The 22,405-nt window shown below is 45.3% G+C and overlaps 1 protein-coding gene across 1 annotated transcript in view; it reads left to right on the forward strand.

The window, feature by feature from the left end:
• The window catches only part of GALNT16 (polypeptide N-acetylgalactosaminyltransferase 16), a 62,553-nt gene extending 40,234 nt beyond the window's left edge, over positions 1 to 22,319 (forward strand). The window contains exons 4-15 of the mRNA XM_026038214.1: positions 3,597 to 3,664; positions 5,161 to 5,226; positions 6,201 to 6,322; positions 8,194 to 8,281; positions 9,998 to 10,082; positions 10,743 to 10,846; positions 14,072 to 14,198; positions 14,723 to 14,815; positions 15,716 to 15,799; positions 16,563 to 16,704; positions 17,883 to 17,999; positions 20,501 to 22,319. Coding sequence (XP_025893999.1) covers positions 3,597 to 3,664; positions 5,161 to 5,226; positions 6,201 to 6,322; positions 8,194 to 8,281; positions 9,998 to 10,082; positions 10,743 to 10,846; positions 14,072 to 14,198; positions 14,723 to 14,815; positions 15,716 to 15,799; positions 16,563 to 16,704; positions 17,883 to 17,999; positions 20,501 to 20,638 — 1,234 coding nt within the window. The 3' untranslated portion in view covers positions 20,639 to 22,319. The remainder of the gene's footprint in view (positions 1 to 3,596; positions 3,665 to 5,160; positions 5,227 to 6,200; positions 6,323 to 8,193; positions 8,282 to 9,997; positions 10,083 to 10,742; positions 10,847 to 14,071; positions 14,199 to 14,722; positions 14,816 to 15,715; positions 15,800 to 16,562; positions 16,705 to 17,882; positions 18,000 to 20,500) is intronic.
• The last annotated feature ends 86 nt before the right edge of the window (positions 22,320 to 22,405 follow it).

Raw genomic sequence — 22,405 nt, forward strand, 5'->3', positions numbered from 1 at the left:
CAATTATCTTACAGTGCTTTGGGATATGTCAAGTAGGAAAGAGACAGGAGGAAACTGTGCTGTTTCACTCAGTTTATGGCCTGGTTGTGAGTCTGCAGAGGACCACAGTGATATGAAACTACAGGAAGCATAAAACTGCACTGCCTTCTAACCTGCTGACTGGTCAGGCTTCAGGCTGTCATTATTTCTACATCCATAACAGCCTCTTTAAGCTGGATAGAGCAAGATGAGTTGAGTTAACCCTTTGAGATGCATTTGGTGAAGGTTAAATATGATGCCACCACTGTTGTGGGTCTTTTCCCAGATTTAGTGATCATAATTATGCGATGGGTATACTATAAGAGGCAATAAGAGGGAAACTTGCTATGTCTAACTATATTTTTCAAAGGCCCCAGTCTTTAGAGGTGAGTAGAATATCTGCTGCCAGATGAATGGAGACCTTTGCAATCCTGCCTGGTAAATGCCTGAATTTGGTCACTCAAATCTGCTATAAAACTGCAGGAAAGCCTAAGAAAAAAATCCATGAAGAGGGTGCTGTGATTGAACTGAATCTGAAATAAAACAAGAGGGAGTTCAAATGTGTTCCCCACAGCTAGATGCTGTCTCCTCAAATTGTTCAAATGACTCTGTGGGGCAATCCAACTGAATGGCAATGCTGGTAGGAAAAGATCTGGGGAAGAAACTTGGAAATGAGACTGCTGCATTATGTTTTTTCATGTTGGTCTAATCTTGGTAGGCATAGGGATCCAGGCCCTTATTTGGGTGGAGTAGACAAGCACGTGAGCCCTTGCAGGACCACGTTAGCACATGAATGGGATATCTTGCCTCAAATGCTGTTGATCTGAAGGATTCCTTCTGACAAACTTTGCTGGTTTGTTTTCAGTGCAAAGGAAGGCAACTGGTTAGAAAGATCCAGCAAGAGACTATGGAGGGAAGTATAGGAGGGGGAAAAAAAAAACATGAAATGGGCTATTCACCAGTAACTGTGAGCTTGCCCTTTCAAAAAACTCATTGCTAGCAGCAATGTTCTGTTCTGTAGGAGCTGTTTGGCTGCTCTGTGTCACTTCCTCAGCAGGACACAGCTGTCACACTCAAACCAGTTACTTGCTTGGCACCCTATAAGCCCTCAGGGACACCCATCGTTCAAAAATCATTTTGTGTGATGGGTACATCTGCCCGATTAGTCATTAACCAGTTAACTAACATCACTTCTGCTGTGGTGACCAGTCTTGCAGAAAGGAAAGTCAACTGCTTTGCTGCCTGGTCCCTTTCTTTCTCTTTGATTTCAGTCAGTATTGTAGATACTGTCTGTCTGGGTGGAAATGTGAGGGTGAATAGTTAACTTTTAAGTCTGCAGACTCAAACAGCTGTCAGTGGCTTAGTGCTTATGCAGAGAGCATATATTCTCTATATATTCTGCTAGAGCATTTGGTACAGCAATTCATTGCAAAACTTTACAGAATGGCTTTGACAGTTTAAGTAATGACAAAAAACGGGAGACCATTTCAAAGCAAAGGAGAAAAGATGCTCCACTGCTAACACCTGGAATAAGCAGGGCCATCTGTAAGCTAACGAGAGATGGATAGATCACCAGGGAGAGAAACTTGTTGGCAATACTGATGTGATGGAGCAGAATGAGGACTCTGATACTGAAAAAAGGTGAACTGTAAGAACAGGTAAAGGAGGCGAGGAATCCATGAGACAAGGGAAACAATGTGATGTGCATCTTTCTCTGCTGTTTAAGGCAATTGTCATTTGGATTTGGAATCCTAATAACACGTTTTGTGCCTCCGTAAAAGCTTGTTGTGACAGTCTCTGCACTTTGCTAACGAGAAATACTAGAATTACAGTATTCTTTCTTAAAAAAAGACAGAGAAAACAAGTGCAAAGAAGATTAGGTAGCTCTCCTAAGGTTTCACAACAAATTATTGCAGACCTGGGAGCGGAGCTGCACATTGAACAATGAGCTGGGAACTCCCTGAGGAATAGTTCCTCTCCACTGGGAAATCAGTGGAAAGTTGTGGAAGAGGGAACAAAACATTTCTTTTTTCTTTTCAGTTATATGGAGTTGGAAAGTCTGAAACTTGTGGAGAAGTCTGTGATCCCTGCTAATAGGGGAGCAGGAAAAAGGGTAGGACTCCCACTGAGGAGTGGAGAATGCAGCTTGTCTGAATTTCTGCATGGGGCAACCTTGTCTGTAAAATACTTGGGTGATGACGCTGGGAGAAGTTGCAGTCATCAGTGCAAAGAGTAGCACTTGCTACACATATACCCCTTGATACTAAAGCATCCAGAAGAATAGAAGCCAAGAAAAACAAATGAGTTTCAGCTTTAAAAAACAACTGCAGGCTCAGTCATCTAGGGACATATAAGCTCAAAATACAAATACGCACAAGGAGGCATGAAGCAAAATAAATCAGAAAGAGTGGGATGTGATGCTGAACAGCAGAGCAGTCAGGATTCTGCAATGTGCTGAAAACTCTCCTGGACTAAGGGGACTTTGTCTCAGGGTGAGAAGCCATCCCTGGTGCTGCCTAGCAAGACAGTAATTTCTTTCTTTATGGCTTTAGTGGGCCATCCTTGGGAGTATGGGATCACTTGTGTTGTCTGCTTCCTGTATAAAACAAAGCCCAAAAAGAGGAGAAAAAAAAAAAAAGCCAGCAGTCTTTCTCCAAATTGATCAAAATCAGAAGATTGGGTGCTGATGAAATGAGATGTTGCTAGAACCAAGAGGACAGTGCTTCTGTTTTTGTTAATATTATAGTTTTCAAGCCTATCCTCTTATTCAGGGTACTTCAGCACGATTGTGATTTTTAGCCAATGAATCATCTACCTGAAGGCAGTGAGGACCTGGCCTGTGTACAGAAGCCCTGCACTGAAGGAGATTTGAAGGGTGAATTGTCTGTGGCTAAAGGGAAGCCAGAAAAGGGTTGTGGAAGATTAATTTATGTCTTTTGAACAAATGGGAGGGACAAAGGAACCAATATTTTGGACCCAGCAGTAGAAAGATGTTGACAAGCAAGCAAAGGAAGTTTTACAAGTCTGCAAGGAATGCTTTGTAAGAAAATTTATAGAAGAACAGTGGGTATCTTAATGAAACCATTCTGACTTCTGGGCTGCAGACTGCACTGATGTCCGTGGAGCATGGAAGCTTTTATTCTCCCCTCCTTGTGTGTGAGGGCTTCTGTCCTGCAGACACAAACCCACTGCAGACCTGAGGGTTTGCAGTTCACAGCAGCACCTAGCCCAGGAAAAGGTCTGTGCTCTCAATCCATAACAGCAAGTTTAGAAGAACAAATAAACAAAAGGGGGGAAAATATTCAGAACGCTGCACAGTTCTCCTACAGACAGGCATCACAGAGAGAGCTCCCAGGCAAGTCCTGAAGGTCCCTGCACACTTGCACTCAGATGCCCTGAGTGCATTGAGAGCTGGTGCTCCAGCCTATCAGTTGGGTCCTGATGGACCCTGGTACGAGGGGAAGGTTATTGCTTCCACGGTACCAGAGGTCAGGATTTCTGCTCTTTGTATCAGTCCCACTGTTGTTGTGATGGCCACTCACAAAACTCATCTCTGCTTCCTCCCTGGGTCACTGCAGCGTGCTGAACCGCACCCCTCCCAGCCTCATCCAGGAGATCATCTTGGTGGATGACTTCAGCTCGGACCGTAAGTGTGGATCTGTTACTCGTGCACTTGTTTCTTGCCTTCTCTTTTCTCCCTTGGTTCACTCTACTCAGTCCCTTCCCTCACAGAGTTACTCTCTTGTCTAGACTAGGAGCCCCTGATGGGATGTTTTCCAGACAGACGCTGCTGTGTCTGGGACAAACACAGAACAGGGCTCAGCTAAAAACTCCCATTGAGGCTTTTATTTCAACAGAAGTATTTTCAAAAAGACCCATGCCATGGCAGCTCCTGTTTTTCTCATAGACGGTACTGGCATGCTGGGTATTTTTGGTCTTACAACCACTTCACTTAGGCACATACATGCAGACATGGAGCTTTTTAGCTCCACGTTGGAGGTCTGACTCTTTAATATCTGCCTTATTTGCTCCAGAGGTAGAGAGGGTTTGTGTTGGCAATTAAGAGTCAGAATGATGCACCCTACACCTGAGGGTGAATGGCTTAGTGTGGATTCCTGTTACCTAAAAGTGTGATTTGGCCAAGAGAAGAGCATTGTCTCCCCTTTTAGCAGATGTCCAGCAAAATCTCAGTAGTTTTTAATCAAGAGCACCTGCTACTTCATTTGGATGTTGCAGCAGCTGCCAAAGTGCCCACATAAGAGCAATATTGCAGATTGCCTGAATGGAAATGCTTCTGTGCAAGCCCGCCAAGAGAGGTAGTTTGGCTAATGGCCTTTGCACTCTCCCCAGTGAGAGCAGAGTCCGTGGGAGGATAACAGCAGAAAGGGGATATGAAAAAGGCCCTCAAGGGAGGGCCTGGTGGAACAAAGAAGGCACATTTTGTGGGCACACCATGGTGAGCATGTAGCCTTGCACAGTTGTGTGACCTGGTGGTCGCTGGTGTAGCTTGCCTGGATCCAATAGCTATTTCTGTCCATCATGTTTTCTGCTGGTAAATGAGAGGTGCCGTGGGCTTCTGGGCAGCTGCCAATGGAGATCTTGAGCATCTATCTATTAATGTTGTGGCGTCCCTGAGGAATTGAGTCAAATCCTTGTTGCTGGTATTAAAAAAAAAAAAAAAAAAAAAAAAAGGCAGAAACTGTCCAGAGAGTAAATGATGGGAAAAGCCCAGCTGAGATGCTGAGGGTGAAGAGAATAGATGAGATCACTCAGTGCAACAGGACCCTTATTTGGCAATTAAGGAGACAAGGCTTCAAACTACCAGTGGTCCCTCCATCTCATCAGTGCTCTGTGCCACAGGGCCAGCTCTTGTCCTGCTCTTATGAAATGCTGAGCACAGAAGGGCGATGGCTCCATCCCTCTGAAGTGCAGGGCTAGCTGTCCAAGGAGGACAGTGAGGCAAGCAGTGCTCTTCTGTGTGCCCTTCAGATAAGGGGACTATTAACTAAGGGTGATTAATGCAATATTAAGTAAAAGCACAATTTCCCCTCCCGTGGAGATGCAGGAGAAGGGTTAACTGGAGCTCTCTGCTGAAGGCAACTCATTAATGCATTTGTGCCAAATGTCTTTGCCTTATCTAAGCTGAGGACTGCCAGCTCCTTACCAAGATCCCCAAAGTCAAGTGTCTGCGCAACACTCGTCGAGAAGGTGAGTGTGGAAAGCTTTCTGGGGAACAAGATTTTTGTTGATTGGCCTGCCAGCTGTGTTTGCATGTTGTTTCTTCTGGTTGCAGGTTGTACTTTCCATGGAAGGGTTTGCTCTCCTACTTGGGAGGTTCTATGGAGGGATAACCTGGCTTACCAGCTCTTGGGCTTCAGTGCTCTTCTCTAATGCTTTAAACAGAGAGAAGTGATATTCAGATGCTCTGGTTAGAACAAGAACTGCGTTTTAACATCTTTATGAATATAAATGTTTTGTTTAATTTGTAATATGAAGTACTGAGTCATCTTGCAGAGGTGGGAAAGGGTTAAAAAAGCAAGCGTATTTCATAAATAGCTACAATTAAGGAAGTTATTTCTCCTATATGCGTGTGCAGTAACACTGACTTTCCCCAGCTGCTTTGTAATCTCTGAGAATCTGGAGGGGGAGTCAGTAACTGTTTGGTTGGGGAAGGATATCCCAGGCAATGGGATGGTCTGTAAAAAAGTACAGAGACATTCAAAAGTCAAGTTAATATCTCTAGGAAAAAAAAAGGCAGAAAAAAGGAGAAATGTGAATAAAGTAGTGAGAAAAGCAGCAAGCAGAGAGTAGCATGTGGTGCTGCAGTCCTGGGAGAACCAGGAGGAATATTGCAATGAGGTGGAGACTGAGCAGTCATGGCCAAGGCAGCAGCAACGTGCCTGTCACGAGGGCTGGAGGGGAAGGAGTCTGTCATCAGGACAGGAACCAGATGGAAGTTCAGTGGTATGGAAAAAAATGAGATACATGAGGCCATCCCTCATGAGCTGGGAGGACTCGGTTTGCCATGTGTCCTCTGGAGGAGCTGCCTCCTGTTTCTTGGGGTCATGATGTAGGAGAGCCACTTTCTCTTCTTGGGCAGTGGCCACACAAGATGTTTTAGTTTCTGGATCAGGCTCAGCTGTTTGCCTTCCCGTTTCTCTAGTGTTGTTTGTTCATCCTAGGGCTGATTCGCTCTCGGGTGCGAGGAGCTGAGATGGCTGCTGCTGACGTCCTCACCTTCTTGGACAGTCACTGTGAAGTCAACAGCGAGTGGCTGCAGCCGATGCTTCAGAGGGTGAAGGAGGTGAGTGTGGTGCCCCCTCCCTGGGATGTGTGGGGCTGGCCTGTCTTGTAGGGGTGGACCCTGTGGCCCTGTGTGCTGTGAGCAATCCTGGGGACAACAGAGCCGTCCCCAGGACTCTCCTCTCGCATCCTCACAGAGGAGGGTGCAGCTGTGCTGGTCACACATGTGATGCTTCTTGACAGGCCTCTGCGTTCTCCTGCTGGTGGGACAAGAGGTGGGGAGGGATGGGGCACAATGTATAGTCTTTAAACCACGACTTCAGCTCTCCCAGAGGTGCTGCACTTGTTTCTGTGCATGCTGTAGACACCTTCCTAATGCACACAGTGGGAGTTTACATGTTTTCTGTTGCCTTTATAGCTGCTGGACTCTGACTTTTGCCTTGCTGCTGCCCGAAACTTCCTTCCTTTATAGGTTCCACCAATAAGCTTCTAACACACAGGCACTAACTTCTAACACAGAGGCACTGCCTGTGTGTGCAGGGATGTCTGCTTGCTGGCTCACTTGGGAAAGGACTGATGTGAGCCTGGAAAGTGAGTGAGTGAGATGACGGTCAGCTCCTGTCACCCATCTGAGTGGTAGGGCTGGAGGGGAGGATGTGTGACTGTGCACAGGAGAGTGCAAGTGGCCGTGAGGGGATCAGCTCCTTCCTTTGAAAGGAAGGATCCCATGGAGTAATGGGGTTCACAAGAAGGTGTGGAGGCTCTAATGCTGCCTTGTATTCATGCCTGTTTGCCAGGGATAGCCATAAATGTTTACCGTATTCCTGCTCTTAATGTCAAATTGGTGGCAGCGGCATAGGAGTTGCATAAGCAGGAAGGACCTGGTGATGTTTTTCAGTGAAGTATCTGAGTTGTAAAACCAGGGTGCTGTCTCCAGCTGTGTTTAGTGAGCAGATTTCAGGTAAGCCTCTTGCAGACCTGCCCTCCAACACTTCCAGTATAAGTCCAAGTTCAAATGTCAGTGTTAGCCTGAACAGTCCTGTCCCTAGAAGGCTGGAGCAGTTGCCAGCAAGCTCCGGGTGAGTGCTGACAGAGCAGAAGCTGTACAGACATGTTCCCTCTCTGTGGCCATCTGCAGCACACAGCCGGCGGGAATGTCCATGAGCAAGAGCCCTTGGCCTTGTCAGCCTGGGCCAAAGGAAGAGCTGTTGCAGGTGCCAAACAGAGGTTTGCCAGGAGAGGCATGGAGGGGCCACCACAGTGGAGGCTGTCAGATGTCTAGTAACTGTTTCCAGCATTGCCAACTCTCAGTTTAATCATAGATTTTTGTTATCACAAAACTCTTACTAGTGCCATCTCTTGACCCTGAAAAGTTGTTAAAATCTCATCTTCCACTAAGTAAAACCATTGCAAAGAAAAGAATTGTAAATATATATTCCCTTTAGTGCAAATAGAGTGCTTCCTAATTTTTTAAGTTTCTTATGTTTTTGAAGCAAGGATCTCAATTGATAGAACTTGTCAGGAAAATTGTTAGTGAGTTGATTGCTATCAGCCCAGAAACAAGGAGCTAATTCAAAGGAGGCTGAGCAGGAATTGCTGTCAGCAAACAGCAAGAATTAGCACACAACCTTTAAAAGTGATTCATGTCCTGTGACTTTGTCAGGAAATAGAGCTGTGTCTTAGCAGCATTTCTGGGTGACAAGTACTTGGGCTTCGTTCTCTGTTTGCTGTGCAGGTTTTTTAGTAGCCTCTATCTCCATGCTTGGAGGTAGTGGCCATGAATTTCTTGCCCACATCTCAGAATTGTACTAGAGAAGCCAGGCAAAAAATTATAGATTACATGTCCAGCTTCATGTTTTCTGATCTCAGGCAGCTTTGCCAGTCCTTCAAGAAAAGTCCGATTATTTTTCCCTTTTTTTCTCTCTCCTTCAGGATTATACCCGAGTGGTGAGTCCAATCATTGATGTTATCAGCCTGGATAATTTTGCCTACCTGGCAGCATCAGCAGACCTGAGGGGAGGTGGGTACAATGAATGGCTTATGTGAGTTAGACCAGAGGGAGGGTGCATGAAAAATAATTGTGGTTCTCTTTAGCTTTTCAAGAAAGCAGAGTGATGCTCTTTCTTGATGGCTTCTCTGTCCTTTCTCTTCCAATTTGCGAGGTGAGATTTTTTTTTCAGAGTTAAAACAAATCCAAACTACATCAAGAAGTTGCATGTGAGCTTGCATTGGTGATATGGATCTTTGCAAATCTAGAGCTTATTTAACTGAAAAAAAATCATCATCATGTCCACTAGCCTCCTCCCATCTCCTAACTATAGGTGAATGGGAGCATTCCTAGGCTGCAGCTCACATGCCAGATCTGGAAAGTGCCCCTTCTGCTTTCTCAGTCCTCTTGATATAACCTAAAGAGCCCACTCTTTAGAGTTTCCAACAAGAAAAGGAAAGGGAGAAGGGCCATGCCTAGAAACTCTTGACTCTTCCTGTGCTCCACCCTGTCGTTCACTATCAGCTAGTATCTCAGTATTTTGTGATTTGGTCCTTGGGAAAGACCCCCCACACCTGACAAGTCTTACGGAGATCCATCATGCCCAGGCTCTCTGTCTCCTCCCCGTGGTGTTAAAGGATCACAACAGCCTTCAAATTTGGTTCTGGAGCTTCACGTAGACTGAATGCTTTGGGCATGTTGGGGCAGTGCCTGAGCGTGGCCCTGGAGAAGGACCCTGAGAAGTCTCCTGCACACATGTGTCGCTACAGACAAACATCCAGAGGGCTCTTGGGCCTTCATACACGTGTTCTTGGCATAAGCTAGTGCATAACCCATTGATATCTCTGGGAATAATTCTTCTTGTGATAGTAACTCATTTAAGATAGACCTACCCACCACCAAGATTCATCAGCAAGTGCCTGTCTCCAGCCAGCATACTTCTCCATGAGCTGGTCTCCATAAGAAAAGAACTGCTTCCTACCAAGAGTGCAGAGGTTCATCCCGGCTCTCTGAGAGCCTGGCTTGCAACTACTGCTTATGCTGCAGTGCCCAGCAGGCACTTCCAGTTACTACTCCTGGCTACCAGGCCCTCTCAGGGTACTGTGGCTCTTACTATGGTCTGCCAAGCTCTAATCTTTCTCTTCCATGGCAAGTGAAAATGTAGAGATCTGGGGTTCTCTTGACTTCCGAGGGCTACTCGCACTATGGCTACCTCTTGCAATGGTGTAACCATCCAGTCCTCAAATGTCTACCACAGTCCAACTATAAATACATAATAAGTGTGAGGGGGATAATTACAATGAATAATACTGTGCTTTTTTTCTGTGTATTGTGTGCGTGTGTGCTTTGTGTTGTAGACTTTTGTCCTATTTTTTTTAGAATGCATTGTATTATACAGAGTATCTTAATTAAAGCCTCGTAACTTTGGCAGACTGAAGTGTAAGACAGATTGGCTAAAATGCAGCGATGTTAACTATTATATCTCCCAGTAACAACCCCCTCGTGACAATGTGAAATGTAACAGAGCAGAGACGTGTGCCACTATGGGGTGAGGGTGCCAAGAGAGAAAATTAGCAGCCTCTTGGCTGCATTGGGACAGACTCTTGCCATTTCTGGATAGACAACAAAGCAGGTCAGGAAAGGAAAGGAAGGCCTGTGCTATAAAGGCTGGCACTGTGATTGAAGCTAGTAGAAAAGCAAGAACAAACCCTGTCTGAGATGTTTTGTTTGTTTTTCTTCCCTCCCCAGGATTTGACTGGAGCCTTCACTTCAAATGGGAGCAGATTCCAATAGAGCAGAAGATGTCAAGAACAGACCCAACTCAGTCTATAAGGTAGAATATAAAGACCTCAATACATTTACTAAGCCTTCACCTGTATGGTGAGGACTACACCTGGGTTGTCTTATTGAGGACAAAAATCTCACAGTGCTCACCTGATGATGACAAATTCTTCACATTATTTGTGAAGAAATCTTGCAATGAATTGAGATCTGTGTTTTTTTTCTGAAGGCTTTACTTCCTGAATATTATAACAAATAGCAGCTAAATGCTATCAAAGGTTTCTAGTAATGCAAGCTCTGCGAACCACTTGCTCTACATGTTTGTTTCTGTGGTCTCATCTTCCTCACTCCGTTTGCTGAATGCCACAGAAACCCCTTTAAGGACGGGGAAATTTAGTTGTCCAGCTCCAAGAAACAAACTGTGATAAATTCTAATATATTTGTATCAATATGGCACAGCCCATTTAACTCTTCTACGTGTTTTGCAAGCCCCTGTTTTGCACTCCAAAGCGGAGCAGTGCATGCAGCCAGCAAGGTCTCTCTCGCTGTGTTTAGCTGGTGAACACAGTCACCAGGCAGCATTTCTGGTGTTGTTTCACACGGGGCACACATGCTTCTGCAAATGCAAAAGAGTTTTACTCATGTAGTGAGTAAAATCCATGCTGTGCTGGATATGCGGAGGTGCACGTGGTAATGGAGTTCTCTTTTCCAGAACCCCTGTCATAGCAGGAGGCATCTTTGTGATTGACAAGTCTTGGTTTAACCACCTGGGAAAATATGATACTCAGATGGACATCTGGGGAGGAGAGAATTTTGGTGAGTTCTGTGTGTTTCAGGGAAAGGTCACACTTGCAGGAGCAGTTCTGAGCCTTTGCTGCCTACCACAACTCTGCTCTCAAGAGAGCTGCATGCTGATGTGAGGTTAAGGACACGGTCGAGCAGCCTCTGTGTCAGCCAGAGTTGTGTTGCTGGCTGCTTTGGGCACAGCAGAGGCGTTTTTGAGATCAGGGCTGTCGTTCTCTTACGTGCACATGCATTGTTGTATAGGTACTTCTACAGTATAGGCAGTGTTATATAAATGTTTCCACAGGCAGAGGAACATCCTGATATTCAAGCTGTTATTTATCTTTAGAGGTTATTCCTCCAGTCCTTTGCATGACGGTCCATGTTTCCCCAGCTCTGAGGTGTTTTCCATGCTCTCCTCATATACCTGTTGTTCTTATCCAGTTAAGTCTGAGTTCCTGTCCCAGCCTAATAGCTCTGGAGTATGTTTTTTCCTAATAAAATGAGGCTTATTTTAAGTGCAGCTTGGGTACGGATAGATCTGGAATGAAAACACATAGAAGCAGACCAGAGCATCATCTCAAACAGCTGAGCAGTTCACAGGCCCAGGATAATATTTCCCAGTCAGTTTAAATGGACTTCTCTGTTATTCACACTGCCAAAAAAAGTCTCGTCATGCAGTGTCCAAAGCTATTATGCATTTGTAGATTAATTCCTTCAGAAAAGAATTCATATGGTGCTTTCAAGCACAGGAAGGACCAATTAGGAAGAGAGAGATAAGGAACTTCCGTAAAGTTAACGTGTTGAGTGACTCGCTGTCATTATTCAGCTATCTTAAAGCTTCTTTTCTTATTCTTCTTTTAAATGAGACCCAAAGTCAGGAATGCCTCATGCAGTTTTGACATGTAAGCAAACACCCACCAGGTCATAGGAGTATAATAAAATAAAAATCCTAGTCATGCCAGTGCTTTAGGCTTGTTGTTAGTACCATGGGTAGGAAAAGCTCTGAGCATGGCTGGGCAAGGAAAGAGCTGCCTTCTTGTAAAATGCTCTCCAAAACCAGGAGATGATCATTTTTATCAAGTCACCACTGGTCTAAAACAAAATACCTAATAATGAACGCTCACATTCTGTTTTCCAAGACATCGCTTCGTATTATGGTATTGGTGATATTAAGAAGATGTGCTCAGCCCTGGGGCTTGCTTAGGCATCTCGGCTGTACTAGTAGCATCATCTGAGGCTCCTGTTGCTGCAAGTAACTGAGCCTTTTCCCAGGAATACTGGAATTGCCTGTTCTGCCTTGTTGTGTGCTTTGCTGTCTCCCACCCCTTGTTTGTTTCTTGTTATGAACTCAGACTCCTCATTTAGCAGGGCAAGGTTACGTGCATGATGCACTGTATGGTGGAGGGAGCCTGGCTGTGAGATCCACTGCCACAACATGGGAATGGGATGGCAAGGGAAAAATATTTTTAAAGGAAAACACAATACTTACATTTTTTGAAAGCTTTTTTTCTCCGGCTCTTATGCTACCCATGATGCAGTGACTCAGTGGCTTCAACATCAAGCCTGTTGCTGCTACACAGCAGTGAGTTAGAAACCAATTTGTAACAGACAACAGAAAGTATCTTTTTTTCTCGCTTTTTAAACTCATTCTTCTCTTCAAATCTAGAATTCTATGTTGAAAACAGCCTGAAATTAATGAGCTATGGGAAAGAGTCAGGAAGAGGTTAGAGACAGTCAGAAATGCCACAAAACAGTCTATTAAAATGTTTTTTACTTAGAAGCAAAAGGTAGATCAAAAAATACCCTCTTTCCTGCTTAAAAGCCACTGTTGAAACAGCCTTTCCTTATGAGCTAGAGAAAAAATTCCAGAGAAAGAAGGGTGGGAGGATGATAGTGTGTATACTTGCTTTGAAACAGCCATTAGATCTAGATACATCATTTCTTTTTAATTTCTAACCATCAGAGCCCCATAATTCAGGCATCACTGGAGGCAGATCCCAAGCGAGTAAAGGTTTTTGAAGTCATCTGTCCACACAATCTGAAACCCTTTGGTAAGGACTTGATCAGTAATCCTGCCCAACTACTTTTCATTTTTCCTCCTCTCCCTTCTCTTTTCACTGCCACATGAAAAGCAGGTGCAAAATCCCTCTAATGTGGCAATGATTAAACCCGCTAGGACAGACCCATAAGCCTGAGCAAGGTCATGTCTCTTCTGTGATGCAAATGAGCTTCTGTACATCAAAGCTTTATGTTCTTCTAATCCTTTAACAAAATAGTGAATTTAGCTCTAGGACAGAGTTCTCAAATGTTTTATGCTCATACACTACACATTCATAGACTGAATTTTGTTCTTAGCATGCATGTTCTTAGCATGTTCCCAGGTCAACTGGAGATGCACTACAACCTGGTCACATTTTTCTTTTAATGGAGCGAAGAGGATTACAAATGACAGCAGTGAGATACCGGAGGGTGAATAACGTGTTAATGCAGGTTCAGTACGATTGCTGGGGAGTGGAGGGAGACCCACAGCAGGAGCAGGGGGACTCCCTGTGCCTGTGGTCCTTTGAGTCTGCAGGGAATGCTCTGGGTCCCAGGAGGGGGTTTGTGTCCACATATGTCCATATCAGCTGTACCATAATCACACTACATGGTACGGAGAGGGCAGCTGCAGCTCACATTTAACCCATGTTCAGGATGCTCTGCTTTCAAGTGGTATCTTGGGGGACATAGCTAGAGATATGGGGAGAGCATATCAGTTAGCTACTTACGCCTGCATCTTTTGCTCTCTTTCCATATCTCCAAGACTCCCTCTCTTCCTCCTGTGATTTGCTTTTCACAGTGAGCCTGTCCTTCCATTCATCCTTCCCTCATAGGTATAAAGTTCTAAAGAAGGTATAAAGAAGTTCTAAAGAAATCTTTAGAACAAGATGGGTTTGGGGTGATTTTAGTCTCTTGACAGATGCTGTCCTGAACACCAGATGGCAGCCACAATGATCAGGTCAAATAAGGTGTCTCACTGAAAAACTTCAGGGACCAGAGAGGAGAGGGGCTGGAGAAAGCTAGAAAGTGTCTGAGAGGCAGGTGTTGCCTCCGTTTCAACAAAGGGAAGAGTCTCTTCACTGTCACAATGGTGTCCATTTTCCTGGTTTTGCTGTCAGAAATACATCCAGAACGTAGGAGCAAAGATTTTGGGTGCACTGCTGGAAGTTATTGTTCTTGGAAACATTCTGGTCTGACCCCTGAGATCTCTTTCAGAGCTCTCCTTCCGAGTATGGATGTGCGGTGGCAGCTTGGAGATCGTTCCCTGCAGTCGAGTGGGACACGTGTTCAGGAAGCGCCATCCCTATGACTTTCCCGAGGGGAATGCGTTAACTTATATCAAGTAAGTGTTGAGGAAATCCTGACAACAACCACATCACCTCAGTATTTCATGTGCCTAAGCTTAAGCTTTGTATTTCAAAATGCCAGAGGAGAACAAACTGTGGGTTGAAGGTTCATTCTGCAAGCGAAGAATGAGCTGCTGGTGTCTGCGCATAAAGCCTCTCCCCTTCTCTGTTATTTGTGCTACTGTGTCCCTTCCTTAAGCGGTTGGTTGGACTAGGTGATATGGGAACCTCTGTGGTTAGAGGAGCAGGGGATTGAAAAGTAGGTATTTGGGACAGCTAGTGAAGTCTGTGATGATCAGTAGAGCTGTCTGTGGAGGGGACAAGGATGAAAGGACTCATGGTGAACTGTAGTGATTTTTTTTGAACTGGAGCATCCTAACAATGTTTATACACTTGATGTAATCCACTCAGCAATGTGCTATACTCCCCCTGCGCCTTCCTGGCAGGTAGCCCTTGGGTGCCTAGCTGAAAGGGCAGGTTCTGCAGCAGCAGGCAGTAAAGCCTCTTTGTGCCCATGCAGGAACACCAAGCGCACGGCGGAGGTGTGGATGGATGAATACAAGCAGTACTACTACGAGGCCCGGCCATCTGCCATTGGCAAGTCATTTGGAAGGTAAGTTGCCCTTTATTTTTCCCCTAGTAGCCCCAGGGAAGTCACTTGTCAACAAAAAGCTGAAGAGATCTATAATGAAGTTAAAAGACTACCAATATTAATTGGAAAGTTGAGAATTTTTTCTAACACAGCATGTAAATGCTCCAGAAGTCCGAGCTGTACAGCTACTACTCCAAATTCAAATGTCTTGTGTGGATGCACAGTCTGAGGCCAAGTGAGGTATGTTGAAGCACAATCCAGCAGTGACTGGTTTGCAGGACCTGCTGACCCAGTTTCTCATGTGCAAAGCTGGGCTTTTTATGGTGCCTTGATTGTGTCCTGACCTGGAACTGGCTGTTATGGGCTTAAGAATTCTTTTTGGTCCATAAATTGGTGATGGGCACCAAAAACTGAACAAAGGGAGTACTTGCTCTCTGTGCTAGTGAGCCCCTATAATTCCCTTGCTAAGTGTGGTCTGTCTGTTAGCTATACTTGCCAATGAATAAGAAAAACACTCTTGCTGTGTTAGTTGACACTTCCTGGGCATTTTCAGGAGCTGACGGCTATGCAGCTCTCATGGGCTCTATAGGGCCCCCCAGAGGCAAAAACACTTTTTTGTGACTCCAGTAGCTTAGCTGCTTTGTTGTATAACCCTGGTGGGTCCTGGACCCTGCTACCATTCTCAGCCAAATGAAGTGCAGATCTCTGAAGGTGCCTTTCCTTCCTTTCTATTTCCTGCTGATTAACTCTCTCCTTTTACAGCTCAAATCACTGATGCTATTCTGATTCTGGGAATAATTAGGTGGGAGAATGCGCCAAGGTGAAATTTAGTATAATCTCTCTCCAACCTGCTGGCCACTCTTCATTGCTCGCTTCCCTTCTGGTCACAGTTTTATCCTGAACAACCTGCATGTTTTGCAGCATTGCAGAGCGAGTGGAGCAGCGCCGCAAGTTGAACTGTAAATCCTTCCAGTGGTATCTGGAGAACGTCTATCCAGAACTCAAGTGAGTCAATTCCCAGCCCATAGAAATCTCTAAGTCTGGGAGGTGCACAGGAACATTATATATTTTATATATATCCTCTAACTAAGCTTGGACTCTCTGTTGGATGCTCTTCTTGGAGACAACCAAGCTGAGTGGAGATGCGAGCAGTCCGGAGAAAGGCCTGGTGAATGTCAGGAACAGCTTTGTCCATGGATTCCTCTTCTGTGGGTCAAGATGGGGTAGCACTATGGAATTGCCCTCCTGGTAGATAGTGTGGGCCAAGCCAGAGCTGTGTTGCTGGCACTTGATACCTAACAGACCTTGGTGGTACATCTTAACTCCCAGTTAACAAAGCCTACAGCTGGTACGGATTGAGGCTAAAACATCTGTGCATGTGTGACAGTGAATGTGTGCTAGCACCAGGGGAAAGAGTCTGGAAAAGGGGGAGACGTGGGAGGTGTGGATCACTATGAATATTGTTTTTGACTGGCAAAGACCTCTCTTAGAGGTGACATCGCTCTGAAGCCTTGGCTGCTTGGAGCGTACCTCGGGATCCTTTAATGCCTTCTGAAGCAGAAGAGCAGCATCTCTCTGACCGGGTTCTCCCTGGGCTTTTGCCTCCCTCAGGTGGTTGCAGTGGACAGCATATCCTTCATTTTCTGTCAAAGCAAAGGCAACTGCATTTCAGCCAGGGGCCAGTTTTGCCCTTGTAAATGTGTAAATGCTTTGGTACATTTTGGGTTATGAAATGTGTTTTCATACTACTACTGTGTTTTATTTCAAGGGTTCCTGAAAAGGAGTTGATTCCAGGGATAATTAAACAAGGAGGAAATTGCCTGGAATCTCGGGCACAGGATACAACAGGGAACATGTTGGCTGACACAGGAAACTGCAAAGGGACAGTGAACAACCCACCTGTCACTCAGGTAAGGTGGCTTTCATTGGGGTTCTTTGTCTCTCCCCTTTTTACTACCAGCAAATGGGAAGTGGTACTTCTGATCATGGTGGATTTTTACAGGCTTGAATGAGGGAGGAATTTGGCCCTGTTAGTGATTTTAATGATACACAGAAATAGGAAGCTAAGCAGCTTTTGAGAGCAATATAGCTCTCAGCCTAAGGGGCTGTGAGTCCTTCCCATGAAAACCAGCTCTGGTCTGTGCCTGGCTTGCACCCCAGTATGCAGGCAGAAGATTCCCACAGGATCAGAGATGTTCCTTGCTCTACTAGTTTGGCTGTAGCTGTGGATGGCTTGAGCCAAGACCTCAGCTGCAGTAATTTGGCTCAGCTTTCCTAACTGCAGTGGAGCTGTCCTGGTTTATAGCAGTTGAGGATCTGCACCCAATCTCCTCTTTTGGTAGTCACAATGCAGCAGGCAAGTAGCTTCAGAAGTTGAGTGTCACAGTAAGATAATTTATGCCAGAAAATATATATTCACATCTGTTAACTGTTGGAAACAAGTTTGCAGCTAGCATTTCACATGCTATTAAATCTGATACCATCACTGTTCCATGCTGTTAAAATGTGAAATCGCTGAATCTTACTGCACTTTTTGTTTACTCCTTGAGGAAAATGTAATAGTAGTTGATTGGGCTGGGCATCCATCCAGTGTGAAGAAGGGAAGTTGAAATGGCTTGTGCTTTGTATGTGCTGGTGGTATTTGTTACTTGTGGATGTGGCTGTGTGTTTTGCTGTCCTTGATAAGCAATCTGTAGGTCCCAGTTACCTGTTACAGAACATGTCTGCTGTGTAAAATATGCGGAAGCAATTGCACTACATGTAAACCAGGGCTTGGTTCCCTTGTTGTTGTGTAGGCCTGATGTTGTAAAACCGCAGAGCAAGGAGTTGTGTGGGATCCGAGGCTAATGAGGCGGCCCAGATGGTCAGGAGAGCCAGCTGCATGTTTTAAAATAGGTGTAGAGCAGCAAGCCCGAGCATAAACTTCAGATTCAGTGCAGACTGCTGCCACGGTCCTCCCAGGGAGCCTTGGATAGGAGCTGAACAAGGGGTCTAGAATTTGGAGATATTTAATAGGAAAAAAAAATCTTTTCCTTCCTCTATTAATTACCATCATCATAACGGAACCTTTCTTTTCCTTATGTCAAAGGAGTGGATATTCAGTGACCCGCTCATTAGGCAGCAGGACAAGTGTCTTTCCATCACCTCCTTCTCCACCGGCTCTCAAGTCACGCTGGAAGCCTGCAACCAGAAAGACGGCAGACAGGTAACGTGTGTACCTTTCCTAACCCCTCTGTTCCCACGGGCTGGCATTCCTTGTACAGCTGTTGTGCAGCAAGCCTGTCCAGGGAGTGAGGGGATTTATTGTTGTTTCTGGGTGCTAACAACTGCATGCCTATCTGGCAAGTATTCAATATTCTAGAGGAGACTTTAAAGCATTATGAGTTGTATGTAGAATATTACCTCAAAATAAGCCTAGGTCCTTGTAAACAGGAACATAGTAGAGAATGGTCCCAATCCAGATGATTTTTGGCTCCACGAGGCTGCTCTCTCTTGAGCTGAAAGGAGCCAGGAACAAAATGTGTTTGGCACCATAATCCCGCTCATCAGCAAGAGCAACAGCCGGCACCACTAGCAGAGAAACAGCCAAGAGCCATTCTGCATGATCAGAACTAGATTTGAAACCAGATGGATGCCATCCATAGCATTGTTTGAATAACAGCATTTTTACTTGACTGCATAATAAATTATTGCCTTCAGTTCTGGGTTTGGCTCTGACGGACGGTGGGAGTGGCAGTTTAATTAGCGTTACAGTGAGGACAAATTGAAGGCAAAGTGAGAGTCAGGCACTAAAACAAGAACATAAAAATTAGAAACATTGGCACAGCATTTCCCTAAAGACCAGAAGCATGCTGAGAAATCCTATTAAAAAAAACATATTTCATTAAAATCTGCTGAAGAAACATGACCTATTTGAAACTAATATGCCTTCAGACATATGATTGGAATTTTTTTCTCACCTTGCTTCTCAGTTTCATAGATCACCTGAAAAGCAGACAATTTTGACTGTAGACAGACTATCAGAAAAGAGGCAGTGAAAACTTATTTATTCTGGAAGCACCTGACTCAACATCTTTGTAGTAATAAGCTGGTAAAATGGTCCTTGCGTCACGCCACTGTCTGAAAATAATTTTCAAGCCACCAAAGTTTTTCTCAGCCCCGATTCCTAGTTTTACAAAGGCAGAGCTCAGAGACAGGAGTTCCTGGATGTTGGTGTGAGCTTTTCCATCACGCTCTCCCTGCTCATGTATTTAGAATTGTGTGCATCATCTTCAGTACTAGCCTCAGGCTGACCATGGCTGTGCAAATACAATTACATTTGCAACACCTGTGGCTATTCCAGTTGCCAGTTCTCTGTACAACTCTGTCCAAGGTGTCCCAGTCCCAATCAACAACCTCTGTTCTTCCCAGATGTGTTTCCTGAGCTATTTCTAGGCTTACAAGACCCTTCTCAGGAACTTGAAAATGGATGGTTGGGGTTAAAAACAAATTTTTGATTACCCTGAAAAGTTACTCCTGTGAATGTTTTCTTCTCTTGCATATATTGGGGTTTCTCACTGGCTGGTACAGGAGAGCTGACTTTTCTTTCAGCTGTTTGCTGTATTATTTACCCAAGAATTACCGTGTCAGTAGATTTTTGACATTAATTCTGATTATTGTAGAAAACTTTTACTTTGCATAGAATTTCTGCAGTAGCTTTGAGGTCCATCAGTGTTGTTAAGCTGTCTCCTTTTCTTCATCATCCTCATAAGTCTAACATCCTGCATCTGGCTGAAACATCCTCATAATATTCAGGCTGCTTACTGACTGGGCATCTAGACCCAAATTCTAATAGCTTCATCTGTGCAACAGAAATGATGGGAAAATCTCATGATCCTGGAGTGTGCAATCCAGCAACCTTTTTCTTTATGTTGGCAAACAGAACGTGCCCTGTTCTTCCCATCAGGGATGGAAAGTACAGACCTTTCCTAGAGAAATTTGCAATTCAAGGTTAGGGCATAGCTTTTGCTTGCTGGAAAGCAAACCAAATGGACCTTCAGGAAAGAGTTTAGCCCTGTGGGTAGGCAATGAAGGAGCAGACCAAGAAGACAGCACTACAGAAAGCAGAGATATTTACTGAGGAGCTGCCAAAAGGACACTTGGGAAATGTCAGCAGAGCAGACAAGATCATCAAGAAGAGTCGGTTGTGAAGGGTGCAGAGATATAAAAAGCTTTCAGTATAGTGCTGATAAAAATCTTGAATTTGATGAGAAAAGAGATATGTTCTAGTCAAGCAGCAGGGAGAGTGTGTGGGGGTTTTTTGTTTGTTTGTGGTTTTTTTTTTTTTTTTTGCTATGATGATTTCTGTTAGTTGGAGAGAAACTGTGGAAGAATTTCAGGCTGAGAGGTATCTGGGTGCCTAGAGGTATAGGGCAAAGCATGGCGGAGGAAGTAATGGACATTGTATGTTTTTGAAAATTCCCCTGCTGATCTTGTGTTCTAAAAGCTTCTGAACATCTAGCCCTACAATCCAGCTCAGCTCAAGCCCCAGGTATCGCTGATACAGGATACCAGTGTTTTGGTCATGCTGTCCATGCTCTGATTTTCAGCTTCCCCAGTGGCTGTGGTTTACTTGCCGCTTATTCTCAACCTTTCTTCTCCAGCTTGGAGTCACTGTTCCCTGGTGAAATGGAAGTAACAGACTGTTTCTTATGTCCCTTCTTACAGAAGTGGAAGATGAAAGGTGGCTTCATCCAACACTTTGTCAGCGGTCTCTGCCTGGAAAACCAAGCTGGAAGAGTGATGACCAACGCTTGCCAAGCAGATGTACCTGGCCAACAGTGGGAGTTGCTACAAGCCACATGATGGTAGTATGGAGATATCCTTGTTTCTTTGTGCATGAGACCTTGGGAATGGAAGGTGATTAGGAAGGAAGGAATGGTTTAGTTTGTCTAACCCTAAATGTTTTCATCATGCCCATCAGCAAGCCATTTCAGCTGAGCACTTTGTGTTTTTGAGCTTTTCAAAGAAGAAGCTGGGGGTGTGAGAGGGTGAAGAGTGTTGTTGAAATCAGCCCATCTGGTTTCAGTTCTCCTCTGTAACTGATGTCTGCACACAACAGCACGCAGAGGGAGGAAAGAACCCCATCCAATACTCCAGGTGGCCAGAACTGCCTTGTAGCTCTCCTCATCCATTCCTTTCGTGGCACCAAGAGCCCATGACCTTCAGTCCAATAACGTAAATGATGATTGTACAAGTACCTGGTAGCTTTTAGCTTCCCTGCTTTCTTGCTCTACCATCATGCATCACTTATGCATGTGTGCGCTGCTGTGTTGCAGTAAGGACTGCCCAGCAGAAGGGTTGCCATGATTAGCAGAGGGTCTAGAAGATTAGTAGACCCTGGAGGCAGGACTGTCATTTCTGTGTGGTCAGCCTGTTCCTTCCTCTGCCTGCAGAAGCTGCTCTGCAACCTAATGGGCCAAGATTGGGAAACGGGGCCCTGGGACTAAACAGTTGGGAAATGGGTGATCTGTTCTATCAGCATAACCCAAATTTGCTTGGGGGTTACTCCTTATTAAGTTCCTACTCTGTTTTCTATGGCTGGAATGCCAGCACTCCCTCAGTGAGTAAACTAACTCCTGGCCAGCCCAATTGGAACCTGCTTGAGGTGGAGGGTGGCTTCAGGGTGCCAAATTTCTGTGGAAACACATCTGTGCATGAGGGATGCTCCACACAGGAGCCTGGCACCCTCTGGCCTGCAGTGTGTGCGGTTCCCCCCTCGCTGCTCCTCTGGTCTGTCCACCCAGCCCCGTAGCCTGGAGACAAGTGCCTAAGCCCTGGGCACGGGGGCCACCTCCAGCGGTGCTGCCAGGCCTGGCCTTAGAGCCACGCAAAGAGCTGCTGCCGGTGTCGCTGTATTTGGGGCTGACCAGGGGTGAGAGCCCCAGCCTGAGGAAGGAGCACGTGTGACATCCCCTCTGCGTGGCCCTCTCGCTGGCTCCACACCTGATGGGTGTGACAAGCCACCCCATCCTTCTCTTTAGCTGCTTCCCCCCACCCGAGGCAGGAGGCTGAAAAGCCTGGGGCTGCTCTACTCGTGATGCTCTCTGGCATATCTAGCTATCACCCCCTTCCTGCCTCCAGTGACCGGCTAGCGGTAACTCAGTCTGGGTTTTAGACCCGCCAGGAGAAGTTTACCCAATCAAAAGAAAAAACCTCCCACAATGTTAGCTTCTCCTCCCAGTTCTATTGAACTTCCTGTTGGAGCTAAGTCTTGTAAACCTCTCTCCCCAAAAGTCTGGTGAAAGGCCCATGCAGTTTCCATATCTTCTGTAGACAACTGCTTCGCTGGGTCCCTTTTAATGTGGTGTAGAAGAGGCAGAGGATGCTTATCTGGACTCTGAACATGAGATCTGCTGCTTTTGGTCATGTTTGTATCACTTTTTAATTCTTTCTCCTGACTTGCTATTAGCCCAAACAGTAGAGAGAGAAGAAGAAAAAACAGACAGATGCAGTTCTTCATATGCATATTTGTATGTGCTCAGGAGTGTATGTGAGAACTAGCAGCCAGACCCCTCAGGGAGGATGCCAGTTTACCAGCAACAGCTGCTTTAGACAAGAAGATGGAGATGC

This window comes from Nothoprocta perdicaria, unplaced genomic scaffold (assembly GCF_003342845.1).
Source record: "Nothoprocta perdicaria isolate Ctin4 unplaced genomic scaffold, notPer1 scaffold_204, whole genome shotgun sequence".
Classification (NCBI taxonomy): domain Eukaryota; kingdom Metazoa; phylum Chordata; class Aves; order Tinamiformes; family Tinamidae; genus Nothoprocta; species Nothoprocta perdicaria.